The following is a 22728-nucleotide window of genomic DNA, read 5'->3' on the forward strand; positions in this document are numbered from 1 at the left end:
AAATGGGTACCACAGCTGGAACTATAAACACACTCTGTTCAGAGATGTTCAGCTTCATAGCAACAACACTTAGGGCAGTCAAAGGCCCAGTCATGTTTGTGGTGCTTGGGAATGAACCCAAGGGCATCCTACCTCAGAGCTACAACACCAGCCCTTTTTATTTTTTGTGTTTTGAGACAGGATCTCACAGTTTGCTTAGTCTCACTACATTGCTGAGGCTGTTTTCAAATCTACAATCCTCCTGTCCCAGCCTTCCAAGTACTGAGATTACAGGTGTGAATAAACACCTGTGTGTTTAACACCTGTGTGTTTAACATGTGTGTGAATAAACACAAGTGTGTGTGTGTGTGTGTGTGTGTGTGCTGTTTTTCTTTTGTTTTGTTTTCTTTTGAGAAACTTGGAATGGAACCCAGGACCATTCTACTTCTGAGCTACACTCAGTCCTATTTTTTATTCTTTATTTTGAAATAGGGTCTCACTAAGTTGTAAAGAGCCTCACTGAGTAGCTGAGGCAGTCCTCAAAGAGTGACCCTCCTGTCTCAACCTCACTAATGCTGGGATTACAAGCAGGCACCACCACACCCAGCCCAATTGTGTTTTAAAATACCATGCAACAAATACTGGTGTGGATGTAGGGAAAGAGGAACTATTTTACACTGTTGGTGAGAGTAAAAACTAGTTCAGCTGCTATGCCAATCAATGTGGATATTCCTTTTGAAAAGTGGGAATAGGGAGAAGCCAAGATGGTGGCAGCTGTGGTCATAGTGGCAACAGCTGACAGTGGCCTACTAGGACATGTATTCCTCTGAGAAACCCCAGACTATAGGTTTTGGTTTAATATCTGATTGGAACAACATACAGAGAAATTTCAGCCATGACTTCCTACCTAAAACATGAGAAGAGATGGATCAGGATGATGGCAGTGGCTGCAGTGGCAGCCAGTATTCAGGAGAGGCAGACAGATCTAATCCAACCTGCCTCGAACTGTTGGAGAAATTTCCTCAAAAATAGACTGCTCCTGCCTCATATGCTAAGAAATTCTGGACAACATGCTATGTAAGAAAAATGCATGGAAGGAGAATGGCGACAGTGGTGACTGTGGTGTTGGCAGCCAGTATTGGGGAGAGGCAGACAAATTCAATCTAATCCACCCTGAACTTCTAAGGAAATCTCCTCGAAAGTAGTCTGCACCTGCCCAACATGCTCAGGTACTCTGGACAACATACTATGTGAGAAAAAGGTGTGGGGCACATCAGAGAAAGCCCCAAATAGTCAGATTGGCTGGCGTGCCACACATCCTGGAAGACAAAGGTGCTCCAGGTCGCATCACACCTCTGAACTATGAAGGGGGCCAGGGTGTGCATAGAGCAGCAGAACTCGGTCTCCGTTGTAAAGCTGTGGGCCGCCACTCTTGGGGAGGAGATAAAATCCATTGCTGCTAAGTACTTGACCCCAATGTCTGCAAAAGTTACATACTGTTTTCTTTTATTAAAAATATTGAAGAGAAAGGAAGATGGTGGTGGCTGTGGCCTCAGCGGAGACCACTGTCACAGGGGTGATGGTTGGCAGTGGCCAGATAGGACATGCATCTCTCTGAGAAACCCTGGATAACAGATTTTGATTTAATAGCTGATTGGGACAACATACAGAGATATCTCTAGTCATGAGTTCTTATCTGGAATATAGGAGAGAGAGTCAAAAATGGTGGAATTAGAGGCAAGACTGCAGCGTGGCACCCACCACTGCATGAAAAGTGATTTTTGGAGGGACCAGAAGAGATCAGAAAGTAGACTGCTCCTGCCACACATGCAAAGGGATTCTTTACAACATATTCTAGGAGAGACCAAGAAGTTGGCAGGGGTGGTGGTGAATATTCAGGAGAGGCAGAAAGATCCAATCAAATCCACCTTGCATTTTTGAATTAATATTCCCAAAAGTAGACTGCTTCTGCCCCACACACTCAGGAATTCTGGACAACATACTACGTAAGAAAAATGTCTGGGGCAAGTTGGAGGGAGCCCTGCCCATATGGCCAGGCCAGCTTGCTGTAGGCCAGGCCAGCTTGCTGTATTCCCAGGAGACCTCAGTGCTAATGGCCATCACGCTCCTCTGCACTATGCTGGGGGTCAGGGTGTGCTTGGAGTAGCTGATCCTGCTCTCCATGGTGAGGCTGTGAGCCTCCACTTTCAGTGGGGAGATAAAATTCATTGCTTCCGGGGAATCAGGCTCCCAACTTCTGCAAATCACATGTGCTGTTTTCTCCTACTTAAAAAAATACGGAAGAAACTATGAGAACCTCTATAGAAGTCCTACCCACAGTGACTGACTGGAGCCTGCTTCATGGCAAGTCTGGTCTGGAGCCAGTGAGGCCAGGCCCATATCCTATCCTGTGGCAGGCCTGGGACAGGGCCTACTCCACAGCAAAGGTCCAGTGGGTCTCTGTAACCATGTAGTCAGGAAGCATTAGAAACTGCTGCTGCCTCACCTCATCTCTCAGCAGATTCCCAGATCCAAGTGACCTCTGTTTTAAAAAATTGGTTTTGAGTGGATCATTTTGTCAAAGGTATTCACCATCTGGCTTTCAGGATTTCAGTAAGTGGAATATGTGTAGAAGTTAAAAGGACTTCCAAGGAAGAAAAAAACTAATTGATTGAAGGCAGAGAGATAGAAACTATAATACATTCTTGGTGGGGATTGCAAGTTGGTGCAACCACTTTGGAAAACAGTATGGACTGTACTGGTATTGGGAAGAGAGTTTAAAAAGTATTAATGTGTCAATACTGGGAAAGATGTCCAATCTTAAAATATGTCTTCTTTACTAAGAAAGCCAGGGTTAAGCTAACATGTCCTTGCATTCCTAAGAACAATTTAACACATTTTGGGGGAGAAGACGAAAGGTAAAAGCCTGTGTCTGGAGACAGAGATGCCTCCCTCTCAGGCCATAAATCTGGGCCTGTGTTTGGAGACAGAGATGTCTCCCCCTTTAGGCCATAAATTCGGCTGAAGAGATAACAGAAGCAGAGCCGGGGCTGGCGATAAGGTGTAACATGATCTCCAAAAATCAAAGGGACCTGCTGGACTTAGACAATATAAAAATTCAGGAAACTGGAGTTTGTTGGCATTTTCGTTCGAATTGCCCCCCTGTGTCTCCTCCGGCACAGGGCTGTGACTATCTCTATATTTCTATCTTTTAATAAACTTCTTTAAATCTGCAGCAGCTGTCCAAGCGATGAATACTTATTCATAGCTTAGGACAAGAATCCACGGTTTTTCTGTTTGTCTCTGTGTGTCTGGTGGTAGGGGGGGGATTATTTCACACCACACACCTTTCCCCCCAACCTATCCCCTGCAACATGGACGATCTTCAGAAAAAGGAAAATTACCTTACCATATAATCCAGCAATACTACCTCTGGGTATCTACCAAAAGGAATAAAAACCAAAATACCAAACTAATGCATGAGCAACCATGTTCATAGCTGCACCGTTCACCATTGCCAAACTGTGAAACCAGCCAAAATGTCCTTCAATTGATGAGTGGATTTCAAAACTATGGGGTGTGTAGACAATAGAATTTTGCCTAGTGATATGGGAGAACAAAATTATGGAATTTACAGTGAAATGTCACAAAATAAGAAATCATATGTTTTTCCTAATGTGCGAAAACTAGGAAGAAATGGGTAACAGGAGGAACTCTCGATGAAGAAGGGATCCTATGGAGCAGCATTTAATGTGACCTATCTTAGGGGATGAGACAGAGGAAGAGAGAAACTCTTTAAAGCACATGATGTACTTAAACATATTAAAGTCAATCAGGAAGCCAAGCATGGGTAGGAGGGAGGGGGAGGGAAGAGGTTAGAGATTGGGTAAGGGCTGATTGGGTGATGTGTGCATGTATATCTCTACAAGTTTTATTTTTTTTATCCCATTAAGATGTATGACTACAATTCTACAATAAAATTTTATTAAAAATAAAGAAAAGAAATAAAATAAACTTTCTTGCATACAATTAACAAAAAGAAAACTGAGAATAGATCCACCATATGATCTGGCTATACCACTCTTGGATATTTGTCCAAAGAGGTTGAAATCAGAGAACTACAATAACATATGCATGCCCATGTTCATAGAATCACAATTTGCAATAGCCAAGTTATGGAACCAACCTATATCTCCATCAACAGATGAATGGATTGCAAAATTATGGGACAGGCACACAATGGAATTCTATTCAGCTATAAAGTAGAACAAAATCATGTCATTCGCAAGAAGATGGAATGATCTGGAGAACATTATGTTAAGTGAGACCAGCCAAGCACATAAAGAGAAGGGAGATATTTTTTTCTCTAATATGCCCAAACTAGGGAGAATTGGGGATACCATAGGGACTCCAGATAATAGAGGAGAAGTCTCAGCAAAGCTAGAATGGAAAGAAAGGAGAGAAAGAAGGATGAGGTTGATTAATGGAGAAGCTACATCTGAATATGCATAAAAGTATTAATATATCATGGTTAACCTGGACATTCATTGTTGAAATGAGGGGAGGGGACTGGGAGAGGAGGGCACCAAGCAGAGTTTAAATGTATACCATTTTCAATATTGTCCACATATAAATGAAAGAAAAAAATGTCATCTTAGACACAGTGGCACATGCTTTTAATTCCAGGGATCCAGGAAGATTGCAAGTTCAAAATGATCTTGAGCAACATAGTGAGCCTGCCTCCCCCCAATAAAAAATGGCTGTGAATATAGTTCAGTGGCAGGAGTGGGGTGGGTTGAGGGGCAGGTAGAAGGAAATACAAAATAATATTTGCACAAGACAGATAATCTGGTTCTTAGACAAAGAATTGACTTCTAGTTTGTGTGGTACAATCTAGAAATGATTAACATAGAGTCACTGTTAAAATCACCTAATATTTTACATTAGTACTATTAATTTAAAACAAAATAAAAATCTACCAAAACAACCTAAGTTGTGTTCTTTTCTTTCTTTTTTTGTGATTTGGGGATTAAATCAAAGACATTCCACTACCAACTCATACCCTCAGGTTTTATTTCTTTCTGTTTGGAAGCAGTCTCATCAGGCTGCTGAGAGTCTATGTTGTGAAGGCTATCTATGGACCCATGATCCCACCCCACCCTCAGCCTTCCAAGCAAGAAGATCACAGACCTGTGCCACCACATCTGACTATATTTTTTATTCACCACTTTGCTCCAAATTTGGTTAGTAGAATAATGTGACTGTATAGTCTAATGGTCTAGAAAAAACTTTCTGGTTTGAAGCAAATACCTTAAGGCATTAAGTGAGATACGAGTGAACAATGTACCCCATTAAGATGCATGACTACAATGCACCAATAAAAATAAATAAATAAATCTGGGAAAGTGATATATTTCTGAAAAACAGAATGTGTGAAAACAGATTAAGTGGGATGCTGAAAATGACAAAGTTTCATAGCAAGACCTACTTTTCTATTAGTTTCATCATAGGAGTGAAACCACTGAGTTAATAGGGAAATGATAGGGATGAAAAGACTTGCATTAGGCTGCATGGAGGTAGTTCTTTGGATCTACCAGAGGAAAATGACATTCAATACTATGTGATTTGCACTTTATCCCCCAGGAAAATAGTCCAGGACCCTCAAGTCCACTGAATACATGGAATAAGAGTAAAAATATTTCCCTAAGAGATAAAAAATAGAAGGAAACTATGAAAGGTATAAAATGGAATTTAAAAGCAGCAACTACATGTTTATTTTAGCTTTTCCTTTACTGATCTAATCTATTTGTTATATATACAGCACATAGAAATTATTCCCATTCTAAAAAAAAGGTATGCAGCAAATATTAGGTTTATAACAGAAAGCACACACCTAAATCAGGCAAAAATATGATATATTTTAAAAATCCTCAAAATAATCACTATGAAATGTCCTTATTTGCATGACTTATTATTTCATATTAATCAGGTCCAATTGCACTGATAAATCTTTACTATGTTTTAAATATCTGTTTGCAAGGCAGATGTGGTGATGCAAGCCTCTAATTCTGGCATTTATGACACTGGTATAGGAGGGGTGCAGGTTCAAAGCCAGTGTCAGCAACTTTTGATTCCCTCAGAAACCTAGTCAGACTGTCTCCAAAGAGAATACAAAATGGGGCTTGGGGCATAGCTAGGAGAAAAAATCCCCCCAAGTTTAATCCTCAAGACGACACAAAAAATTAATCTTAAAACAATAAAAACTGTATTTGTGTAAAAATATATGTTACCCTACTTAATATCATGGAGCTAAGCTAATAATGTATTTTCTCATATTTTCTGGACTACACAATATTTAAAGCAACTTGTACTGATGCAAATTGAATTTTTAGGTATAAGGATAAGTCAATTGTTTTCAAAAGCAATAAGATTGGGAGGACTTTCACAAAATGGCCATTAAATCCTAAAACAAATTATTATTAGTAATGAAGTAAAATATATGTAATATCTTAACTTTTTCTCTTCCTTTCATATCAATTGACTGTAAAGTTTGTAATTATGCCCTTTTTCCCTTTCTTTTTCATTATTTTATTTTTTTAAAACAAATTTTTATTGAACATAAATGGTATACATTTAAACTATATTAGGTGCCCTCTCCCACCACCTTCTTTTTTCTTCCCCCCTCCCACCAATGGTTGTCCAGGTTAACCATGTCATATTCATAATTTTATATATATTCAGATGTACACACCCATTAATCAAGATCAGCCTTCCTCCTCTCCTATCTTTCCATTCAAACTTTGCTGATATTTCCCCTCCATTATCTGGAGTCCCACTGGTATCCTCTGTGTTTCCTAGTTTGGGCATATTAGAGGAAACATATGTACCTTCTCCTTCTGTGTTTGGCTGATCTCATTTAACATAATGTTATCCAGGGCTTTCCATCTTCTTGCAAATGATATAATTTCGTTCTTCTTTATGGCTGAATAGAATTCCATTGTGTATATTTCCCAAAGTTTTGCTATCCATTCATCTGTTGATGGAGATCTGGGTTGCTTCCATATTTTGGCTATTACGAATTGTGCTGCTATGAACATAGGTATGCATATATTGCTGTATTTCTCTGAATTCAACCCCTTTGAAAAGATACACAGGAGTGGTATAGCTGGATCATATGGTGGATCTATTTCCACCTTTCTTAGGAATCTCCACACAGATCTTCATAGTGGCTGAACTAGTTTGTATTCCCACCAACAAGGTAAAAGAGTTCCTCTTTCCCCACATCCTCGCCAGCATTTGTTGTTATTTGATTTCTTTATGCTTGCCACTCTGACTGGGGTTAGATGGAATCTCAGTGTAGTTTTGATTTGCATCTCCCTGATGACCAGTGATGTAGAACATCTTTTTATGTACTTTAAAATGACATCCTGACTTTGCAATCTAAATTTAATAAGAAAGCAGGTAATTGTAGCAGAGAAGAAATCATGTAATATGGGATAGGAGAAGATATCCGTGGCTCTGGTCCCCATTGGTTCATCCAGTTTGTTGCATTCAACCCTGTGTTGAGGCATTCTAGTATATCATTTTGTAAAGTGTGACCATCACACTGTTTCCAGGTTGTACTCTAAGGAGATCACAGCAGTGATAAAATATGAAAAGTGCTGGTTTCTCCTCATTTTGCTTTCTTTCTACAACAATAGCATCAAAGTTGGAATGAAAGGCACATGGCGCAATTGTGTTCACAGGTCATAGTTTGCCAAATTATGGCTTAAAGTCATTTCTTATATATTATCCCCCAAAGATATATTTAGTAGATGTATCTTCTGAATCATTGAAATTTTAAAAATATCAAAATGAGTGAGTGGTAATCTGTTCTGTATATAGGATTTTTGGGTTATAGTATTTTCTCTTAGTAGTGAATTTATCATATTCTAAGTATTCTCTAGCAGTGTTTTGTTCTCTGTCAGTGTCACTGATGAGAAATTTGGTACTTCATTGATGGGTTTTTCTCTTTAACCCTGACATTTAGAAATTTTTAGAGTGTTTTGAGGTGTTTGTGTGAGTATTTTCATCACTTCTTCACTCTGAACACCTTAAGTCCTCTAATATAAGGCTTTTATTTGCTCTTTGGAATTAATCCCTATTACTTGATTAGTTAGTACCTCCTCACCATCAATTTTTAAAATTTTTCTCCCTTCATAGATTTTCAATTATTCTGATGTTAGGAATTCACTCTCTATCCTCTAAATCTGTCATATTGTTTTGTTGTAATGCTTCTGTTCTGACATTTCATTTTCATTTGTGATTCCAGAATACCACTATTGGCCTTATCATCCTTCAACTAAAAACAATTAAAACTATTTTGAAACAATTTCTATTTTTTATTTTATTTATTTTTTATCTTCTTTTTATTTTTTTATTTTTTTTATTGTTGCATTATATTCATATATCATATTGGGGTAAATAGACACTCCACAAAAGAAGAAATTCAAATGGCCAATAAATGCATGAAAAAATGCTCAACACCATTGGCAATCAGAAAGATGCAAATCAAAACTACCCTGAGATTTCACTTAACTCTGATTAGAATGGCAATCGTTCAAAACACAAACAACAACAAATGCTGGTGAGGATGTGGAGAAGTGGGAACTCTATTTTCTAGAAAGCTTGAAGCAACAGTTCTTAAAATGCTTGTATAATTTTCTGAAACTAATCAATTGTTTAAAATTTGCCTCTTTTGCCAGGTGTGGTGGCACGCCCTTGTAATCCCCATGCTTGGGAGGCAGAGACAGGAGGATTGCACAGGTTCAAAACCAGCCTTGCTTGCTTAAGAGACCCTGTTTACAAATAAAAATATAAAATAGGTCTGGGAGTGTAACCTGGAGATAGAAGGGTTTCCATGAACCCCAGTACAACCAAAAATTAAAAAACATTTGCTTCTTTTACTTAATCATTCTCTCTGTACACACACACACACACACACACACACACACACACACATATAGATATAGATATAGATATAGATATATAGATATATATATGGGTGTGCATTTTTTTAAATAGCTATCAGTATCATATAAAAATGAAATTGATATACATATAATATTAACATAATATAGGGGTCCCATTCAGATATCACCAGTTGTCCAAATTTTGGCTTAGGACCCAATTTAGGATCAGGCATTGAATTTGTCCTGTTTGTTTCCCTTAGTATGGTATAGATTCTTAGTCTTTGTCTTTTTAAATTACCTATTAGCAGTAATTTTATAATTTTCCTCATTTTTTCCCCTAGGAACAATAGGATCTATTGGGTCATATTGTCCTGGCTGCCATGCTAACCTATTCCTATATTTTTATTCTTGTATCCAGCTCTTAGCTCTTTTGTTGGCTATTCTGGATAATTATTATCCTTATTACTACTATGGAGAATAGTTCTACCATCCTGTCTCCTGTTGGCCTACAGAGACCATTTATTTTGGGGGATTTTCAACAATTGTGTTGTATCACATACTCATCCATTTCTTATTACCTTTCTAAATTTTATTGATGCATATTAACTATACAGAATAATGTTTTATTTCCTAAAATACCATAGACAGTGCCAGAGGCAATGTATTTTCTTCCACATGTATCTTCGTTTTTATAGCCAATACATATCCTAGAAATTGCTTTGTTGCCACATGCTATTTGACAGTAACTAAAGCTACTCCAACTACCAAACACTGATGGATTCTGTAGTGCTAGCTAATAAAGGAAAGAAACAATTGCAGAATCCCAACCTTGCCATATACTTTCTAGAACCAATTACAATATTAAGTTCCTAGAAAAAGAGCCTGAAATTGGATATGTGGGTGCTGACTTACTGAGAGAAAACTTGCAAGAAACGAGAATAAGAAAGCAAAATAAGGCCAGAAAAATAGCTAAGTAACTATGTGATCTCAAATAGAGTATACTTTTATCCTGATCCTGGAATATAAATATTATACAACAGAAGTGAATATTTATTTATTTATTTTGCAGATCTTGGGATGGAACCCAGGGGCATTTGACCTTCGAGCTACACCCCTCGCCTTAATTTTTTATTCTTAATTTTGAAACAGGGTCTCACTAAGTTGCGGTGGGCCTCACTAAGTAGCTGAGGCTGTTCGCGAACCATGATCCTCCTGGCTCTGCCTCCCAAATGCTGGGATTACAAGTGTGTGCCACCATGCCCAGCCACAAGCTAATTTTTAAATACATAGAATATATAATGCATTTTAATGTAAGCCACAAAGCAAGTTTGAGAAATAGGTATGATCGTAGTCTCCATTTAAAAGATGAGAACACTATAGTACAGGAAAATTGAGAGGCTTGTTTTCCTTGGACAACCTAGTGGGATTCAACACCACAATTATAGACTAGACAGTAGGGTTCTGGAGTCAGTGTAGACACTAAATCCTACTATATATACACAAAGTGAAAGATGATTTCTTTCATTTCCAATGATGATTTTTCTACTGTCTCTTCTGATAACCAATTTAATAGAAAAATGCAGATTTACTCTTTAAGTGACCTTAAAATAGCAAATGTTTTTTTCACTACCCATACAGAATCCCCTATAGCCAACTGAAAATGACTAACAATCTGCTTATTGAAAAGTAGGAATTAATGCTCCCTAATTTGGGCATATTAGAGAAAACATATGTCCCTTCACTTTATGTGCTTTGGCTTATCTCACTTAACATAATTTTTTCCCAGGACTTTCCATCTTCTTGCAAATGCCATGATTTTCTTCTTCTTTATAGCTGAGTAGAATTCCATTGTGTGTATTTCCCATAATTTTTCAATCCATTCATCTGTTGATAAAGACCTAGGTTGGTTCCATATTTTGGCTATTAAGTATTGTGCTGCTATGAACATAGGTATGCATATGTTACTGTAGTTTTCTGATTTCAAAACTTTTAGAAAAATACCCAGGAGTGGAATAGCTGGATCATACAGTGGATCCATTCCCAGTTTTTAAAGAAATATCCACACTGATCTCCATAGTGAATACACTAGGTTGCACTCCCACCAACAATGTAAAAGAGTTCCTCTTTTGCCACATCCTTGACAGAATTTGTTGTTATTTGAGTTCTTCATGCTTGCCACTCTAATTGGTGTTAGAAGGAATCTCAGTGTACTTTTGATTTACATTTCCCTAATGGCTAATGATGTTGAACATCTTTTCATGTATCTATTGGCCAATTGTATCTCATCTTCTGTCAGATGTTTATTCAATTCAGTAGCCCATTTTTTGAGAGGGACTCCAGATGATGGATGGGAAACCACAGAAAAGCTAGAATTGAAGGGTAGGATACAAATAAGGCTAAGGTTGAATAATAAAGGAGCAACATCCGTATATGTATAAAAGTATGAATGTAGCATTGTTAACCTGGACACTCATTGTTGGGAGGGGAGGAAGGAGAAGCAGGGAAAGAGGGCACCAAGCATAGTCTGAATGTATGCCATTTTCAACATGTTACACATAAAACTTTAAAATTTAAAATTTAAAATAAATTAATCAGAGCAACAACAACAACAACAACAACAACAACAACAACAACAAAAGAAATATAGGAATTAAGCCGGGCGTGGTGGCTCAAACTTGCGATACCAGCATGCAGAAGACAGAGACTTGAGGATTTTGTTGCAGTTCCAGAAAGCCTGAGCTACTTCACGAGGTTCTTCACAATTCAGTGAGACCCTGTTTCAAAGTATAAAAATAAAAAATGGAAGGTACAGGAACAAATCCACACATCAATTGTCAATTGATCTTTGACAAAGAGGCCAAATTCATATGCTGGAGAAAAGACAGACTTTTCAACAAATGGTGCTAGGAGAACTGGATATCCATTTGTAGTAAGATGAAACTAAATCCTTACCTCTCACCATACACAGGAATCAACTCAAGATAGATCAAAGACTTAGAAATTAGACCTGAGACTGTGAAGTTATTAGAGGAGGTCAGAGGCTCAACACTACAACATATAGGTATATGCAGTAACTTTCTCAACAAAACCTCCAAAGAACAGAAAATTAAAGCAGGAATTAATAAGTGGGATGTCTTCAAACTAAAAAGTTTATGCTCATCAAAGGAAACCACCACGAACCTAAAGAGAAAGCCTACAGAATGGGAGAAGATCTTTACTAGTCATCATTCTGATAGAGTGCTAATATCCAGAATATGCAAAGAGCTCAAAAGACTCCACACTAGCAAAACAAATAGCTTAATCAAGAAATGGTCAACTGAATTGAATAGACACTTCACAAAAGAAGAGATACAAATGGCCAATAGCTACATAAAAATATGTTCAAGATCATCAGCCATCAGGGACATGAACATCAAAACTATGCTGAGATTCCATCTAACCCCAATCAGAGTGGCAAGCATAAATAAATCAAATAACAACAAATGCTGGAGAGGATGTAGGGAAAGGGGAACTATTTTACACTGTTGGTGGGAGTGCAATCTACTTCAGCTGCTATGGAGATCAGTGTGTAGATTCCTTAGAAAGCTGGGAATGGATCCACCATATGATCCAGCTATACGACTCCTGGGTATCTTTCCAAAGGGGTTGAAATCAGATAACTACAACTAACATAGGTATACCTATGTTCATAGCAGCACAATTTGAGACTGCCCAAATCTGGAACCAACCTAGGTCTCCATCAACAGATGAATTAATTTCAAAATTATGGGAAATACACACAATGGAATTCTACTAAGCTATAAAGAAGAACAAAATTATGTCTTTCACAAGAAGATGGAAAGGCCTGGAGAACATTATGTTAAGTGAGATCAGCCAAGCACAGAAATAGAGGGTCATATGTTTTCTCTAATATATTCAAACTAGGTACTATTAGAAATACCAGAGAGACTCTTCAGGAGGAGAAACCTCAGTAACGCTGAAATGGAAGGACAGGAAAAGAAGGCTGAGGTTGATTAATGGAGAACTACATTTGAATTTATGTAAAAGTATGAATGTATCATGGTCACTTGGACACTCATTATTAGGAGGGGGGAAGGGAAAGTGAGGGGAGAGGTAATCAAGCTCAGTATGAATGTAGGCAATTTTTAATATGATCCACATAAAATTTGGAAAATTAAAAACATAGGGCTAAAGATGGAGCTCAGGGATAGAATTACTTGGGTTCCATCCCCAGTGCTGCAAAGAAAAAAGTAGGAATTATTCTAGATAAACAAGTATTACCTTTAGAGAGCTTTGTAAGTATAAACTTCCCTAAAGACACTGGTTTACTAAGTCAGGATTGGAATAGGGGAAAGTATATCTTAAAATATCCCCACAGGATTTTTATAGACAGTGAAGTTAAAGTAACTTTATAAGGACTATACCCAATGTACAGGTCTCATTTTTATATTAAGTTAGCTGCTGAGCTAAATATCTTAGATGATATTATGAAGACCAGCAAAATCTTTACCTTGATTTTCAAAAACAAAATGAGTTCTAACTATAACTATTGAGTAATTACTGTGTAATTACTGAGTAATTATGATAATTACTCAGTACTCAATTATTGAGTAATTATGCCTTTGGCATAATCTCCACCATTTTGCTATATGGATTGAGAAATATCAAGCCACCAAATGTTGACCAGTACATTTTGGGTAAGATTTTGAGTTTTAATGCTCTAAATGGAGATATCACAATCTGGAGAAAATGTAGTTTTTTTCATGGAATTCTTTCAGTATTTTGAAATTATAAAATGTTTCTTCTTTAGAAACTCTTAAGTTATTAAAGATGAGAAATGCATCTTTGGGAACTGAACTAGGGAAAGTATCAAAGCAGTAGTTGGTCACTGACTGTAGAATATCCTTAGGCAAGGTACTAAACCAGTTTCCCTGTCTCCTTATTTTTTATTTGTGACCACTATATTTACCTTATTTGAGGAGAATATGTCATTAATTTATTAATACATATAATATACCAAATCTTTTCTTTCAAATATAAAGTTTGCTCTTATTATCTACTGCACTGTATAAAAATAAGCTGAATTTATTTATTCATTGCTCAAATTGTTTTTGTAGGCATAAGAATGAGATATTACTTTCAACAATAGCTTCCATTACAAATAATTTCTAACAATGTGTTATGATAGAGCCCTGCTATGGTTTGGAAATAGTATGTTCCCTAGAAAGGCTCATGTATTAGCAAAACAAAAATGTTCAGATGTGAAATAATTTATGTATGTAAATTCTAATTTAATCAGTAAATAAATTGATTAGCAATGGATTTATCAGATGGCAATGTAGGCAGGTGAAGCATTATATAAGAAGGTTATTCATTAGTGGTGTGGTCTTGTGAAACTTATATATACACAAATGCATATATATATATATATATATATATATATATATATATATATATACAAATGCACACACACATATATTTACTTCTTTGCTGGCATGCCTTGAGATCCACAGATGTGACCTCGCCTAATATAGACCCAAACTTCTAAAATCTATAGAACTCTGAGCAAATAAATTTTTTATTTCTCCTAACTATGGTTGTCAGGTATTTTGTTTACATCACTGAGAATGTTGACTAAAACAAGCCCCCAGAAATGTGCTCTGATAGAAGAGGAGTCTCTCTGAGTCCATACACCAAACAATGATTAACTCCTATGGAATATTTTTTTTTTGGTGGTACTCGGGTTCCTGGAAACCCTTCTAAAACCTCCGGGCTACATTCCCAGACCTATTTTATACTTTTTATTTGGAAACAGGGTCTCTTAAGCCACCGAGGATGGCTTCAAACCTGCGCGATCCTCTGTGCACCACCATGCCTGGCTATAATATGTTCTTTTAATATTCAATAAGAGTCAGCCAGGCATGGTGGTGCACGCCTGTAATCCCCACGCTTGGGAGGCAGAGATAGGAGGATTATGCAGGTTTGGAGACGCTGTCCCAAACTGAACTGAAATAATCCCCCTTGGATTATTTCAGTTCAGTAATTTATAGTTAACACAATTTGAATGTCCTTTTGAACTCAAATAATCTGAAAAAAGACAGAAAACCTCTAATGTGAAAAAGTGGAACCCTACTGTAGAATGAGAACTCCATTCATTTTTAAGTATATAAGTATGTCACAAGCTTCATAGAGGTTGGAAGAGTTCCCCTTGTCTTTTACAATTCTTTGTCATTACCAGATTATTGATAGTACTTTATGAGTTTGGTACTGGGAGGGTTTTTTATTACAGTTTGATTTTTTATTTGTGTGTTCTGCATTGCACATATTTCATGTGACTTACTTTTGCACATTGCCTTTAAGGAAAATGTCCTCAGAATCTTTACACAGTTATTTTTTAAACTACAATCTTTATGTATGAGTCCTTAGCAATATTAATTTATACTAACAACATATTTTTATCAATATCCTCCTCATAGCACCAGCAGTATGCACATTTAACCCCAACTTTATGTTTTATTTCTGTCAAGATAAGCATCTGGTTTATAATCTGGCAATGGGTAGATGTCTTATAAGACAATTATGGAGTAGGGTCACTTCTAGCATGGAGTTCAAACGGGTACAGTTTCCTTTGTAAGTAAGGGAATATTTTAAATTAAAGTATAACCACTTCACTGTGAAAACTGTATGAGAAAGAGTGAAGGAAGAGGCCATGGGGTGGAAACTGAGGAAGGGACAAATAAATGATCTGTGCATGTATATCTCTATCATCTTGTACTCTATTAAGATGTATGACTACAATGCATCATATATATATATATATATATATATATATATATATATATATATATATAATGATTATCCAAATTATTATTCAACATAATCAAAAAGCTGTGTAAGCTCCAATAGAATTTTAATAAACACTATGGAAAAGAATCATAAAACCTTAATATATTTTATTACACTTGAGAAAATAATGGGATATATTTATCTCAATAGCAGAAAAATCATAGAAGGGAAGGTAAAAGATGATTTTAATTAAGTAAAAATAAAATTTGTACCTTTCTTATACAATAATTCTAAGGAAAAATGAATTAATGTTTCTAAATTACATTTAACAGTACTTAGCTGGAATTGCTTTAAGAGTATAATCTATTTTGTTAATTATTATAATTTCAGAGAAGAATAAAGTTTAATGTTCCCCTTTTAAGGATATCAGTGGCAATCAACAAGCTGGGAACATTCCCTAATAATTATATTACCTAAAATTAGTTTTTCCTTCTGAGATATAAGGCACCTAAGGATTTTCTTGATCTTTCTCTTAGTTTACTTACCTGCACTTAGTCCTCTGGCCTAGGGATGATCTGAGAAAATAAAATTTTATTTATTTTCTTTACCACTTTGAATATAACCTTTTTTTCTTAAATGTATATAAAGAGCACCAGGCCTCTCTCATAATATTTAAATAAGAGATAAAAAACATTTCATAAAAGCCCCCCGTTTTCCCAAGACAATGCTTGATTTGGTACCCTATTTCATGTTATTGACTAGAAACATCTGATTAACACATATTTCTTTACATTTATAATTCACATGGTAAAAATTTAACCCTGGTATTATACCCCTTTCTATTCTAAAGCACAGATAGGCTTTGAGTTGATTAAGAAAAATATGACATACTTAGAACTACAGAAAAGACATACATACTTATATATTTGAATATATTAGATCTGTTATAATAATTTATAAAATAAAAAATTATAATAGCATTGCATGATATAATAATAAGAACTTAAAGTATTTTTGATGTATAGGGTCTCTATTACTAAATAAAGGGTTGACTTATCCAATATGTGCGAATGGGCATCTAATGGATTCCAGAGAAACTCCTTTAATATGACAAATATTCTATTATCTATATAAGGTATGAATATTTTTATGTTTGTAAGGAGTAACTCTAAAGTAACAATAAATGTTTTCTTATATGGTTCATGAAGTATGTCCCCTTATTTGATAGTAATTGTTATGAAACAAAATAGTTCAAACTTTGAAAATATTATCTCTATTTAATGACCATTGATTATATACCTGGCTTTATTCTAAAAGTTTCACATATTTTATTGCTAAATTGCCTATAGAAATATAAACACCTGTGGTTAATTATGAGCATCTTCTAATTACCATACATAAAATATTTAGCAAATATAATAATTTTTCATATTATTTAACTCAAAGGTTATTTTAATACTTCAATTGTATTGATAAAACATATTACCATTTGTTCTTTAACATGGTTAGTTACCCAAATGTGTGATGAAAGACCAAAATGACTTAAATATCCTATGGTGAATGGTAAATAAAGTTTTTTGAGTTAATGACTATGGATTATGTGCAACAAAATCAAAGCTGCCCAAGAAACAAAAAAGGACAAGTTCAGTGTTCCTGGAAAAAGTGTGTACTGTGCCTTCTTTCTTAGCTTTACTCAGAATATGTTCTGGTTGTTTGGGAGTCATAGCAGGGTGTGGTGGCGGAGGCTTGTAATCCCCGTGCTTGGGAGGCTGAGACTGGAGGATCACGCAGGTTTGAAGCCAGCCTCAGCTGGCTTAAGAGACCCTGTTTCCAAATAAAATATAAAAAGGTCTGAGAGTGTAGCCTGGAGATAGAAGGACCCTGGGTTCCATCCCCAGTATCACCAAAAAAAAAAAAAAAAAAAATCGGGGAGTCATTATATTAGGAACTATGTATGTCTCATTCAGTTTTGCACTCCTGATACCTACAATGTGATTTGTAGCAAATTTTAATAAATTAATAAACTTACCTCATCATTCATATTGGATTGACTATGGGGTGAAGAACAGGGTCTACAATTGCCATATTTAAAAACTATGGAACTTATGATCCTCCTGTCTTAGCCTCATAAGTCCTGGAATTATAAGCTTGTGCCACCCCACCAAGCTAAAAAGCATTTTTAAAAGGAACTTTGGTTTTTAGTCCCAAACTCTCACCATTTTTTTCAAACAGGTTTTGAAATGGAATATGCAATAAATAGAAACCAGTATTTTGTAGAATGAGCATGCCCAGACTGTGCTATTCAATTTAAACCATTCTTTAAAATGTTCTTCAATATCATATTCATAAAATACATAGAAGTGCCAACCATATTGAGGCTTGTTAAACATAATTTCTTCACCTTTTTGAAAAAGTAGCTCTGAAAAAGGAGTAAATATGAGTTCTTGAGCTAAAGAATTAATTTTACCTTCTTGGGTTTTTTGTTTTTAAATTTTTTATTGGTGCATTATATTCATACATCATATTGGGGTAAAAATCTTGTGTGAACATTCATGTACATATCACCCATTTAGCCCCTACCCAATTCACACCCCATTCCCTCCCCATCCCTCCTTCCCTTGCTTGGCTTAGTGGTTCACTTCAATATGTTTAAGTACATTGTGTGTTTTAGAGAATTTCCTTCAATCTCCCTCCCATCCCCTCATTTAGGTTGTCTTGTTTGCTCCTCTATAGGATTTCCTTTTTCATCTAGAGTTCTTCCTATGAACCATTTCTCCTTGGCTTTCACATACTAGGGAAAGCATCTGATTTCTTTTTTGTGACTGACTAATTTTAGATTGCAAATTAGTCCAACCACTTTGGAAAACAGTATGTATAATCCACAGAATAATGGGAACAAATCTACCATTTGATCCAGCAATACCACTTCTGTGTATCTACCCGAAAGAAAGTAAACCAAACCATCAAACTGAATGCATGTGTATCTATGTTCATAGCTGCAAAATTCTGCCTTTTTGGATACTTTTAAATATGTGTGTTCATTCTGAGGATCCTTTTGAAGATCCTCCATACTGTTTTTCAAAATAAACTTACCATATGATCAGGCAATACTACTTCTGTGTATCTATCCAAAAATAATGGAAATCAAACTACCAAACTAAGCATGCATATCTATGTTCAAACCTGCACAATTCATCATTGTCAAACTCTGGAACCAACCAAGATATCCATCAACAGATGAATGGATTACAAAATTGTGGGATATGTACACAATGAAATTTTACTCAGCCATAAAGAAAAACACAATTACATCATTTACAGGGAAATGAATGGAACTGGAGGACATTATGCTAAGTGAGATTAGTCATTCACAAATAATAAGAAATCAAATGCTCTCCCTAATATATGGAAGTTAGAGAGAAAATGGATCATAGGAGAAACTCTAAGTGAAGAAAGATAATATAGATGAGTAAATAAAGCAACCTGAGGGAATGAGAGGCATGAAGAGGAAAATTTTCTAATGCACATGATGTACATTAACAAACATATCAATGTCAATCACTAATTCAAACATGAGACAGAGGGAGGGGAAGGAATGGGGCAGAAATTGGGTAAGGGCTAATTGGGTAATGTGTGCATGTATGCCTCCACTATCGTTTACCTCGTTAAGATATATGACTACAGTGCACTAATAAAAAATTAAAAGTAAATGTGTGCTGATTTTTACCTTATTTGAGTTTATTGTTTTTTTATTTAGTAGTAAAAACAACAAAGAAAGTGGCTCTATGGCTTTTGAGAATGTCTTTAACATTTTTTTTTTTCTTAAGCAAGTAAGAATAGCCGCGGTGGCGAGGGCGGGCGCGCTCCCTGGGAGGGCCCAGCGCCCTGGGACCCACAGGCCGCCGCGTCCCTGCTGGCCGCCCCTCGAGCTGGGGGAGGAGCCGCCGGAGAAGGCGCGTGGCCGCGCGGCCAAGGACCCCAACACCTACAAAGTGCTGTCGCTGGTTTTATCAGTCTGTGTCTTAACAACAATCCTTGGGTGTATATTTGGGTTGAAACCAAGCTGTGCCAAAGAAGTAAAAAGTTGCAAAGGCCGCTGTTTTGAGAGGACGTTTGGAAACTGTTGGTGTGATGCTGCCTGTGTTGAGATGGGAAACTGCTGTCTAGATTACCAGGAGACTTGTATAGAACCAGAGCATATATGGACTTGCAACAAGTTCAGGTGTGAAGAGAAAAGGTTGTCCAGGAACCACTGCACCTGTTCAGATGACTGCAAGGCTCATGGTGACTGCTGCATCAACTACAGCTCCGTGTGTAAAGGAGAGAAAAGTTGGGTAGAAGAAACACGTGAGAGCATCAATGAACCTCAGTGTCCAGAAGTGTTTGATTTGCCTCCTACCCTCTTATTTTCTTTGGACAGATTCAGAGCAGAATATTTACACACTTGGGGTGGACTTCATCCTGTTATTAGCAAACTAAAAAACTGTGGAACTTACACTAAAAACATGAGACCAGTATATCCAACAAAGACCTTTCCCAATCACTACAGTATTGTCACAGGGCTTTACCCAGAATCCCATGGTATAATTGACAATAAAATGTATGATCCCAAAATGAATGCTTCCTTCTCACTTAAAAGTAAAGAGAAATTTAATCCCGAGTGGTACAAAGGAGAGCCAATTTGGCTCACAGCTAAGTATCAAGGCCTCAGGTCAGGCACGTTTTTTTTTTGGCCAGGATCAGATGTGGCAATTAATAGAATTCTCCCAGACATCTACAAAGTGTACAATGGTTCTGTACCATTTGAAGAAAGAATGGTATCTGTTCTTCAGTGGTTATAGCTTCCTACAGATAAAAGACCACACTTTTACACTCTGTATTTAGAAGAACCAGATTCTTCAGGTCACTCATATGGACCAATCAGCAGTGAAGTCATCAAAGCCTTGCAGAGGGTGGACAACATGGTTGGTATGCTGATGGATGGTCTGAAAGAGCTGAACTTGCATAAATGCCTGAACTTTATCCTTATTTCAGATCATGGAATGGAACAAGGCAGTTCTAAGAAGTATGTGTATCTAAATAAATATTTAGGGGATGTTAAAAATATTAAAGTGGTCTATGGACCTGCTGCTCGATTGAGACCTTCTGATGTTCCAGATAAGTACTATCCATTTAATTATGAAAGCATCGCCAGAAATCTTTCTTGCCGGGAACCAAACCAGCACTTCAGACCTTACCTGAAACATTTCTTACCCAAGCGTTTGCATTTTGCCAAAAGTGACAGGATTGAGCCCTTGACATTCTATATGGACCCTCAGTGGCAACTCACACTGAATCCCTCAGAAAGGAAACACTGTGCAAGTGGATTTCATGGCTCTGACAATATATTTTCCAATATGCAAGCTCTCTTTATTGGTTATGGACCAAGATTCCAGCACGGCATTGAGGTTGACTCCTTTGAAAATATCGAAGTCTATAACCTAATGTGTGATTTACTCAATTTGACCCCAGCTCCTAACAATGGAACTCACAGAAGTCTTAACCATCTTCTGAAGCATCCTTGTTACACCCCAAAGCATCCCAAAGAAGTGAAGCCTTTGGGACAGTGCTCCTTGACGAGTGCCCCCACAGATAACCTGGACTGCTCCTGCAACCCCGCTATTCTTCCAATTGTGGATTTTCAGACACAGTTTAATCTGACTGTGGCAGAAGAGGAGAATATTAACCTTGGCACTTTACCCTATGGAAGACCCAGAGTTCTCCAGAAGGAAGCCAGTGTCTGTCTTCTCTATCAGCACCAGTTTGTGAGTGGGTACAGCCATGACATTCTCATGCCCCTCTGGACATCCTACACAGTCGACAGAAATGACAAATTGTCTACAGATGATTTTTCAAACTGTCTCTACAAGGACCTTCGGATTTCTCTTAGATCTGTCCATAAATGTTCCTTTTATAAAAATAATGCTAAAGTGAGTTATGGGTTCCTTGCTCCACCACAATTAAATAAAGAGTCAAATCATGTATATTCTGAAGCTTTGCTTACTTCTAATATAGTGCCAATGTACCAGAGTTTTCAAGTTATGTGGCGCTACTTTCACGACACCCTACTGCGAAGATATGCTGAAGAAAGGAATGGTGTCAATGTTGTCAGTGGCCCTGTGTTTGACTCTGATTATGATGGGCATTATGATTCCTCAGAGACTTTGAAGCAAAACAGCAGAATCATCCGAAATCAAGAAATTCTAATTCAAACCCACTTTTTCACTGTGCTGACCAGTTGTAAAAACACATCCCAGACGCCCTCGCAGTCTGAAAGCCTGGATGCCTCAGCCTTCATTCTGCCCCACAGGCCTGATAACAGCGAGAGCTGTGCGCAAGGGAAGCATGACTCCTCATGGATTGAAGAGTTGGTAATGTTACACAGAGCATGGATCACAGATGTTGAACACATCACTGGACTCAGCTTCTATCAACAAAGAGAAGAGCCAGTTTCAGACATTTTAAAGTTGAAAACACAGTTGTTAACATTTAGCCAAGAAGACTGATGTTTTTTTTTTTTATTCCCAAAGACACACATCATTAATCTTTTCAAGAGAACCTTGTCTTTTGTACAGCTCTCTGTCCACACTTCTGCATTATTCGGAGACCATTGAGCAGAGTTAGAACTGAGAATCCTCTGTGATTCAGATATCTCAGGGAAACTTGTAGACTCAGCATAGCAGCAGGAGAGTATTCCTCTCATGTCTCACACAGATGCAGTGTGCAAGAATTGTATGCATTGTTTAAGTTCAAAAACAAACCACACCCCAATCTGCTCTTCTACTTTTCTCAAGGGAGAAGTAGCTGTGACCATTGTCTGGACATCTGATATTGGACCTGTACCCTTGGAAATAAACCTTTATGGTATCTACAAACACTAGACCAATTAATAGGACTGGGAAAGACTGTCTTCCCTTAGCAGCTTAATATGTTTAATAGTGGTTCTGGGTTACATTTAATTTGGAGTTTCATT

General features: G+C 37.0%; 1 protein-coding gene across 1 annotated transcript; it reads left to right on the forward strand.

Moving 5' to 3' along the window:
- Window positions 1-874: 874 nt before the first annotated feature.
- Window positions 875-22261, forward strand: LOC308278928 (ectonucleotide pyrophosphatase/phosphodiesterase family member 1-like; the record flags this gene model as incomplete). Its single annotated transcript, XM_080718925.1, is given in 4 exon segments — window positions 875-986; window positions 19544-19635; window positions 19637-20554; window positions 20558-22261. Coding segments are annotated over 4 exon segments (2826 nt in total).
- Window positions 22262-22728: the final 467 nt, after the last annotated feature.

This window comes from Muscardinus avellanarius, assembly GCF_963383645.1.
Source record: "Muscardinus avellanarius genome assembly, chromosome: X".
In the NCBI taxonomy this organism is placed as follows: Eukaryota; Metazoa; Chordata; class Mammalia; order Rodentia; family Gliridae; genus Muscardinus; species Muscardinus avellanarius.